We start from the raw sequence: 10,205 nt of genomic DNA, 5'->3' as shown, positions 1-10,205 counted from the left end.
AATAGCATGACTACAAGGGAGTTAGTACACGGTATATACATCAGTCCTCCCTCTTTGCATCCTGGCCCGCTTTGTACACCTAAAATGTCTAGTGTGTTCTATATGCCAACGAAATAGCTAGCCACCCCTTAATTTTATTGGTTTATTATTTCTATCATTCATACTATTATTATTGTGTTGAATTATTTCTATGCAGGTCAACTAAGAGACAATTGTTTAAACCCAGTTAAAGCGCAAGGGTTCCAGTGTCTCGCTAAATGAACAATCTTTACTTGAGTTTTTTTATCAGTTGATTTGCAAGTGTTGCCTACTTCGAAGTTGACAGAGACTATTCCAGTTCTAAGTTAACGATTTTAAATGATGATTCTTATTTAGCTATGCATTTTAATTAGAAATTGTGTGCAACTTGATCAACTTAGAAATGGTTGTTTTTCCATCAATAGGCTTAGTGATAGAAATCTTTATTTATTTATCTTTGGTCACTACAGGTGACCAACCTAAGATTAATCACAAGAACCTGAACACATAATTTCTAAAGGTTACATAGTGTTGCAACCAGACTATATCACATCCCAATTAGCACCTAGCACTAACAGACGGTGGCATGGCAATATGTTATGCATCAGAGCAATCCCAGCCTCTTGCCGCACTCCAGGCTGCCATCTAGCACCTCCTCTGCCCCGTACTTGTACTTGAACCCCAGCTCCACAAGCTTCTTTGTATTAGCTTGCACTCTCACTCCCTCTCCCACCACCCTAATCCACACGCAAAAAGTACATAGCACGTATTAATCACAACGCATCGAGATAACCAAATTCAAACATTCAGTTAAAGAACATACTCTTTGATCATCAGCTTGAGCTGCGGGTGCTTGCCAGCGTAGTGCTCCAGAATATCCTGCATGTTGGGGTACGCCGCGGCGCAGAGGTATCGGCCGCCGGCGATGTCCGTGAAGCGCTCCATGCAGAAAATGTGCGCCTCGCAGACGTCGTCGACATGAACCAGTGGCACGGAGCCGAGGAGGGCCTGCAGGAACCTGAGGTTCTTGTGGTAAAGCTCGACACCGGTGAAAGGCGACAGCATGTTGTGCATGCTGTCAGGGGTGTACGGCAGGATTGTGTCTCCTCCGACGAGGCCGCACAGCAGGACGACGACGTCGAATGACCTCGCGGTGGTGGATGAAGAGGAGGAGTCGTTGTACTTGAGTAGCTCGTTGTCAGACAGGGTCTTGGAGGATACATAAGCCTGCACGCGTGCAAGTTAACATGGCCAGAATGATCGTTCAATATTCAGCTATTGAGTGCGACAGGCTAGCGCTGATTCTTCGCTCAATGTACTACATACTTGGATACTCCCTGCGTCTTATTTACTTAGCGTTCTAATTTTATTAGTTAAAGTCAAAACATATAAACTTTAAAAATATATGAAAAAATTAATAACTATAATACCAGTTACATACTAAGATGAGAATATACTTTTAATGAGTCCAATACAATAAAAAATTGTAGTTTAAGATGTAAATATGCATTTAAAGTTTACAAAGTTTAACATTGACTAAACAAAGAATATGAAGTAATTGTGTACGGATGGAGGATGCACCGGTATATGTAACATTATGTAACTCTTGAGACATATTTACTCTGTGACTTGATATACTCCGTCCAATCTCAATTGTACTAAATTCAAGTCAATTAAAAGAAATTAGAGAGTATAGTAATGCAGTAAAAGACTATATGTATCAATCAGAGCAGAGGCTGAAGCTAAGCTTCCACTTATTTGAAAGAAAAAATGTATTAATAATGCTTTTCATTTTCGGGGCCTGGTCCAAGAATGAAAGCACTCACGTCCAAGAATTCGTTGCTATGACCGTAGGGAACCCCAAGCGGGGTCCAGCAGGATTCGTTCATGAACTCTTTGTAGCCATCCCCATCCTCCCTGAGCGGCGCCGACGCCACGACGGAGCCTGTGTGGATGACACGCCTCACCGTTTTGGACCGTTCGCATTGTTCTAGGATAGAATGTGTCGCGTCCACTATTGCCTCCGTGGTGTCTTTGTACTGCGGAATCAACGCAAAGATGGAAATAGATGGCATAGTTAGTGGGTAGAAAGTTGCAACCCTGTCGTGATTGGTATTGAAATGGAGGAAAACATTGCTCCCGTGAATAGCTTGCATGTGTAAAAGAAATATGCTAGCGGGAATGCTCTATTTAGTCATATACTATATGATATGAAACAAAAACTTTCATTAATTTTGATTAAGATCCATGAGAACTGGACTACGGTAATTCAAAGAGAAAAAGGAGCGTGCACGTGGTTGATTCTGCGTGTAACCAAAGTTATCCGATAGAGAAAACGACCGGACGACGGAGATGTGCATTGAAGTGCACTGACGCTAGCGAATGCTATAGCTATCCAGCGTACGTCGTCTTGCGGCGACACGATAGGCTTGTCACTTGTTAGTGTCCTCTCACGTCACAAGGCTAGCTAAGCTAGACCCAACGACCACAGAGGAAAATTGATTCTTGGATTTTGGATCGATTGTCGGTACCTTTGAGCTGCCGGAGTTGTGCATCAGCGGGGTGGCGACGAGGAAGACGAAGTCGCAGCCCTGGATGGCCGGCTCGAAGGTGGCGGCGTCGTAGATGTCCGCCTCGAACAGCGTCAGCCTCTCCGCCGCGCCGGGCAGCCCCTTGAGCAGCGCCGTCTTCTTCTCATCACCTGCAGCCCGATCGAGGGCGCGTCCGGCCATGACCGAAAATCAGGAAGGTCGAAGAACGCACAGAGAAAACTCGCCCAATCGATCGCCCGATTGATGGCGAGCTGTCTACAGTGGCATGCATGCGTGGAGAAATTTGACACGTACCGATGTTCCGTAAGGTCGCGTGGACGGCGCAGCCTCTGTCGAGGAGCTTCCTGACGAGCCAGGAGCCGATGTAGCCGGCAGCTCCGGTGACGCACACCCTGCAGCTCATCTCTCCCCGCCAGTTCCTCAGTGGCCCCGGCGCGTCGTCGCGCACTGCCCCGAAAGCTATATATACGCGTGCGATGAACCACACCCAGCGGATCGACCTGCTTGGTCACGGTGGTAGCTTCGAGGAAATGCTGGAGCACGTACGTGTCGATCTGTCAATCACCACTTATTAGCTTTTTTTTTTTGAGACAACCCACTTATTAGCTGCACATGAGACTACTCACAAGTCACAAGTGACGTTCGATCGTAGGCCTCGTCTCGCCTCACGAGTCACGACAGCCCGCACGCGGCGCCGTGGCTGAAACGCCAAACAGAAACCCGCGCAGCAAAACGTGCTTGCTCCCGAACACCACAAACATTTTTTGCCTCATCCATTAATTAAGAAGAAAATGCACAGTTTTTAGAAGAAAATCGGGCGAAAACCATACAACAAGACACCACGGGACCATGCCCCCACGCGCCACGCCACAAGGGCAAGCCCACACAAACCCACAACTGATACAATCAGACGACACACTCGCCCAAGACTGGCTAGCCATCCAACCAAGCCGGAGAGAAGACGAGGAGAAGACACGGGACACTCCAACAAAGCTGAAGAAGAACTCCCAGAGAAGTGCGCCAAAACGACCTTGTCGCCCTCGCGACACAAAGTCGATGTCCTCAACACTGCCAAGATGACAAATTCGGAGCCGCCGCTCCGACATACCGCTGCTCCGTCGCGCCCTGCGCGTCCACCAAGGCCACCACCTTCCGGGGCCGCCGCCCCGACGTACCACCGCTCGCTCTCGAGCTGCAACGCCGCATGAACCATACACCCGCAGCCCAAGCTGCACAGGGCAAACAGCCGCAGACCACGGGCATCACACCAACTCATCCGGGGCCGCCGCCCCGACATAACGTCCGACCGTCCCCACTAGGACGCATTCGACCGAGCCGACTGCCCTGCCGCCCACACGGCCAAGGTCGCCACCCAAGTCGTGGCAAGCCGCATCCCCGCACCATAGAGATGTCGCCGCACCGCCTTCCGGGGCCGCCGCCCCGGCTCACAGCCAACCTGCCCGAGGCCGCCGCCTCGACATCCTCCAACCCGTCCGACATGGCAACATAGCACAACAAGCAAAACCACCACCGCCGAGAGAAGGTCAAGCGCTCCAAGACGACGCCTCCAAGAAGGGAAGCGACGAGACCGTCACCGTCGCCCGCACCGGCCGAGGCCAGAGCTTGAGTTTTCACCCGGAGAGCATGAAGCCTTGAATCCAGGAGAGGTAGGAGCCCCACAACGATGCCTTCAAGAAGGGGAACAGTGCCCCGGGGCGTCGCCATCGCCAGCACCGACCAAGTCGGGCAGGGCTTTCACCCGGAGCACCATCCTGCCAAGGAGTCCTTCACCGGCAGGGCAGTCAAAGCATGCCGGCCAGCATGCCATCGCCGATGCCCACCATCCCCGGCCGCCACCAGCCGCAGCGCGATCCAGTGGCAGCACCCCTGCCCCGCACAGGCCAGATCGGCCACCACCGGCGCCGCCAGGCCGCCGCCGCGCCATTCCCCGCCTCGCCCGCGCCACATCACCCACCGACGGGCCGCCAGGAAAGGCGCCACCCCGCCTGAAGGCCGCAGCCGTCCGCCCAGACCGGGCCCGTGAGGCCCAGATCGAGCCCACCAGGGAGCGGCCTCCGCCAGGCGTGAGGTGGCCGCCCCCTCCGCCGCCAGTCAGCACAGCACGCCACACCGGCCCGGAAACCACCTCGCCTCGCCGTGCCAGCCGCCAGGCCGCCGCCTCTCCGCGCGCAGAGGAGACACCGGGGCGCGCCCACCATTCCCTTCCGCCTTCGGCAGCAGGGCGCCGCCACCGCCGCCGGTGCCGGCGGCGGCAGCAGCCAGGGGAGGTGGCTATGTGGGGGGTTGCTTGTCCTAGGGTTGGGGCTCTCCGGAGTAGCCCCCGCGCGAGAGCGACCCGGGAGAGAAAGTCTTGTGTCGAAAACCACAAACATGGGTGTGACTATTTCTGAGTAAACTTCGTTACAGAATGTTATTAAGGGGCTGTTTGGATTAGAGCCCCGAGCTGCCCTGCCAAAAAATAGGCGTTGACTGAGTGGTCTGTTGCCTGTTTGGTTGAACGCCAATAAATTGGCGTGTCCATGCCTACTCCACTTTCCAGTTCATTTCACGCCAACATTTTGGCGAGAAGGGGGCGCATGATTCCTTCGTCAACTTTTTGGCGCGCCCGCGAATTGGCAGGGCGAGCCTTGGCAGCATCCAAACAGACCCTAAATTTCAGTTATAATTCATCCTGTAACTTATTACTGGTATGAATCACGATGCAAAATAAGTGGTGTAAAGCTTAACTTAGCACAATGTAGGCACCTCCATAAGTAGCTCGCGGTTCTCCACACGCCGTAGAGACCCCAAGAGGAAGGTGATGCGACGGGGCCGCAGCCGCAAGAAACCAAGGTTTAATCGAACCAAGAGGAGTCAAGAAGCACGTTGAAGGCTGATGGCGGCGGATGTAGCGCGCGCAACACCGCAGATTCCGGCGCTCAACGTGGAACCCGCACAACACAACCAAAGTACTTTGCCCCAACGAAATGCAAAGTGAGGTTGTCGATCTCAACCGCTTGCCGTAACAAAGGGTTAACCGTATTGTGTGGAAGATGATTGTTTGCAGAGAAAACAGAAAAACAAGTATTGCAAAGCAGATTTGTATTTCAAGATAAAGAATGGACCGGGGTCCACAGCTCACTAGAGGTGTCTCTCCCATAAGATAAAAGCATGTTGGGTGAACAAATTACAGTCGGCAATTGACAAATAGAGAGGGCATAACAATGCACATACATGACATGATAAGTATAGTGAGATTTAATTGGGCATTACGACAAAGTACATAGACCGCCATCCAACCGCATCTATGCCTAAAAAGTCCACCTTCAGAGTTATCGTCCGAACCCTTCCAGTATTAAGTTGCAAAGCAACAGTACAATTGCATTAAGTATGGTGCGTAATGTAATCAACAACTACATCCCTGACATAGCGCCAATGTTTTATCCCTAGTGGCAACAAGCACAACACAACCTTAGAACTTTCGTCACTCGTCCTAGTGTCAATGCAGCATGAACCCACTATCGAGCATAAATACTCCCTCTTGGAGTTAAAAGCAAAAACTTGGCCAGAGCCTCTACTAGTAACGGAGAGCATGCAAGATCATAAACAACACATATGTAATAACTTGATAATTAACATAACATGGTATTCTCTATCCATCGGATCCCGACAAACACAACATAGAGTATTACAGATAGATGATCTTGATCATGTTAGGCAGCTCACAAGATCCAACAATGAAGCACAATGAGGAGAAGACAACCATCTAGCTACTGCTATGGACCCATAGTCCAGGGGTGAACTACTCACTCATCACTCCGGAGGCGACCATGGCGGTGTAGAGTCCTCCCGGAGATGAATCCCCTCTCCGGCAGGTGCCGGAGGAGATCTCCGTAATCCCCCGAGATGGGATCGGCGGCGGCGGCGTCTCCGCAAGGTTTTCCGTATCGTGGTTTTTCGCATCGGGGTTTCGCGACTGGAGGCTTTAAGTAGGCGAAGGGCGTAGTCGAGGGCCGACGAGGGGCCCACACCACAGGCGGCGCGGCCCCCTCGGCCGCGCCGCCATGTGGTGTCGGCCACCTCGTGGCCCCACTTCGTATGCTCTTCGGTCTTCCGGAAGGTTCGTGGCGAAATAGGCCCCCGGGTCTTCGATTTCGTCCAATTCCGAGAATATTTCGTTACTAGGATTTCGAAACCAAAACAGCAGTAAAATATAGAACCGGCACTTCGGCATCTTGTTAATAGGTTAGTTCCGTAAAATGCACGAATATGACATAAAGTGTGCATAAAACATGTAGGTATCATCAATAATATGGCATAGAACATAAGAAATTATCGATACGTCGGAGACGTATCAAGCATCCCCAAGCTTAGTTCTCGCTCGTCCCGAGCAGGTAAAACGATAACAAAGATAATTTCTGAAGTGATATGCCATCATAACCTTGATCATACTATTTGTAAACATATGTAGTGAATGCAGCGATCAAAACAATGGTAATGACATGAGTAAACAAGTGAATCATAAAGCAAAGACTTTTCATGAATAGTACTTCAAGACAAGTATTAATAAGTCTTGCATAAGAGTTAACTCATAAAGCAATAAATCAAAGTAAAGGTATTGAAGCAACACAAAGGAAGATTAAGTTTCAGCAGTTGCTTTCAACTTGTAACATGTATATCTCATGGATAATTGTCAACATAGAGTAATATAACAAGTACAATATGCAAGTATGTAGGAATCAATGCACAGTTCACACAAGTGTTTGCTTCTTGAGGTGGAGAGAGATAGGTGAACTGACTCAACATAAAAGTAAAGAGAATGGTCCTTCAAAGAGGAAAGCATCGATTGCTATATTTGTGCTAGAGCTTTTATTTTGAAAACATGAAACAATTTTGTCAACGGTAGTAATAAAGCATATGAGTTATGTAAATTATATCTTACAAGTTGCAAGTCTCATGCATAGTATACTAATAGTGCCCGCACCTTGTCCTAATTAGCTTGGACTACCTGGATCTTTGCAATGCACATGTTTTAACCAAGTGTCACAATGGGGTACCTCCATGCCGCTCGTACAAAGGTCTAAGGAGAAAGCTCGCATTTTGGATTTCTCGCTTTGATTATTCTCAACTTAGACATCCATACCGGACAACATGGACAATAGATAATGGACTCCTCTTTAATGCATAAGCATGTGGCAACAATTATTATTCTCATATGAGATTGAGGATATATGTCCAAAACTCGAAACTTCCACCATGAATCATGGCTTTAGTTAGCGGCCCAATGTTCTTCTCTAACAATATGCATGCTCCAACCATAAAGGTGGTAGATCTCTCTTACTTCGTACAAGACGGACATGCATAGCAACTCACATGATATTCAACAAAGAATAGTTGATGGCGTCCCGTAAACATGGTTATCGCACAACAAGCAACTTAATAAGAGATAAAGTGCATAAGTACATATTCAATACCACAATAGTTTTTAAGCTATTTGTCCCATGAGCTATATATTGCAAAGGTGAATGATGGAATTTTAAAGGTAGCACTCAAGCAATTTACTTTGGAATGGCGGATAAATACCATGTAGTAGGTAGGTATGGTGGACACAAATGGCATAGTGGTTGGCTCAAGGATTTTGGATGCATGAGAAGTATTCCCTCTCGATACAAGGTTTAGGCTAGCAAGGTTATTTGAAACAAACACAAGGATGAACTAAGACAGAAAAACTCACATAAAAGACATATGGTAAACATTATAAGACTCCATACCGTCTTCCTTGTTGTTCAAAACTCAATACTAGATGTTATCTAGACTCTAGAGAAACCAAATATGCAAACCAAATTAGCAAGCTCTAAGTATTTCTTCATTAATGGGTGCAAAGTATATGATGCAAGAGCTTAAACATGAGCACAACAATTGCCAAGTATCAAATTATCCAAGACATTTTAGAGTTACTACATGTAGCATTTTCCAATTCCAACCATATAACAATTTAACGAAGAAGAAACTTCGCCATGAATACTATGAGTAGAGCCTAAGGACATATTTGTCCATATGCTACAGCTGGAGCGTGTCTCTCTCCCATAAAGTGAATGCTAGGATCCATTTTATTCAAACAAAACAAAAACAAAAACAAACCGACGCTCCAAGCAAAGTGCATAAGATGTGACTGAATAAAAATATAGTTTCGTGGGAGGAACTCGATAATGTTGTCGATGAAGAAGGGGATGCCTTGGGCATCCCCAAGCTTAGACGCTTGAGTCTTCTTAGAATATGCAGGGTGAACCACCGGGGCATCCCCAAGCTTAGAGCTTTCACTCTCCTTGATCATATTGCATCATACTCCTCTCTTGATCCTTGAAAACTTCCTCCACACCAAACTCGAAACAACTCATTAGAGGGTTAGTGCATAATAAAAATTCACATGTTCAGAGGTGACACAATCATTCTTAACACTTCTGGACATTGCATAAAGCTACTGGACATTAATGGATCAAAGAAATTCATCCAACATAGCAAAAGAGGCAATGCGAAATAAAAGACAGAATCTGTCAAAACAGAACAGTCCGTAAAGATGGATTTTATTAGGCCACCAGACTTGCTCAAACGAAAATGCTCAAATTGAATGAAAGTTGCGTACATATCTGAGGATCATGCTCGTAAATTGGCTTAATTTTCTGAGCTACCTACAGGGAGATAGACCCAGATTCGTGACAGCAAAGAAATCTGAACTCGCACAGTAATCCAAATCTAGTACTTACTTTTCTATCAAAGACTTTACTTGGCACAACAAAACATCAAAACTAAGATAAGGAGAGGTTGCTACAGTAGTAAACAACTTCCAAGACACAAATATAAAACAAAAATACTGTAGTAAAAACATGGGTTGTCTCCCATAAGCGCTTTTCTTTAACGCCTTTCGCTAGGCGCAGAAAGTGTATCTCAAGTAACATCAAGAGATGAAGCATCAACATCATAATTTGTTCTAATAATAGAATCATAAGGTAACTTCATTCTCTTTCTAGGGAAGTGTTCCATACCTTTCTTGAGAGGAAATTGATATTTAATATTACCTTCCTTCATATCAATAGTAGCACCAACGGTTCGAAGAAAAGGTCTTCCCAATATAATGGGGCAAGATGCATTGCATTCAATATCCAAGACAACAAAATCAACGGGGACAAGGTTATTGTTAACCATAATATGAAAATTATCAACTTTCCCCAAAGGTTTCTTTTAGCAATATCAGCGAGATTAACATCCAGATAACAATTTTTCAATGGTGGCAAGTCAAGCATATCATAGACTTTTTTAGGAATAATGTAAATACTTGCACCAAGATCACATAAAGCATTACAATCAAAATCTTTGACTCTCATTTTAATGATGGGCTCCCAACCATCCTCTAGCTTTCTAGGAATAGAAGTTTCAAGTTTTAGTTTCTCTTCTCTAGCTTTTATGAGAGCATTTGTAATATGTTTTGTGAAAGCCAAGTTTATAGCACTAGCATTGGGACTCTTAGCAAGTTTTTGTAAGAACTTTATAACTTCAGAGATGTGGCAATCATCAAAATCTAAATCATTACAATCTAAAGCAATGGGATTATCATCCCCAAGGTTGGAAAAATTTCAG

At 46.7% G+C, this 10,205-nt stretch overlaps 1 protein-coding gene across 1 annotated transcript; it reads right to left on the bottom strand.

The window, feature by feature from the left end:
- Positions 1-445: 445 nt before the first annotated feature.
- On the bottom strand, positions 446-2,990 carry LOC124673929 (putative anthocyanidin reductase). The gene is made up of 5 exons (XM_047209976.1): positions 2,865-2,990; positions 2,550-2,719; positions 1,845-2,057; positions 842-1,245; positions 446-755 (listed from the first exon to the last, which is right to left on the bottom strand). Exons 1-5 carry the CDS (start codon positions 2,971-2,973, stop codon positions 623-625), a joined length of 1,029 nt encoding a protein of 342 aa, XP_047065932.1. The 5' UTR covers positions 2,974-2,990; the 3' UTR covers positions 446-622.
- Positions 2,991-10,205: the final 7,215 nt, after the last annotated feature.

Source organism: Lolium rigidum, chromosome 7 (assembly GCF_022539505.1).
Source record: "Lolium rigidum isolate FL_2022 chromosome 7, APGP_CSIRO_Lrig_0.1, whole genome shotgun sequence".
Lineage (NCBI taxonomy): Eukaryota > Viridiplantae > Streptophyta > Magnoliopsida > Poales > Poaceae > Lolium > Lolium rigidum.
This window is presented reverse-complemented; position numbering and strand designations above follow the sequence as displayed.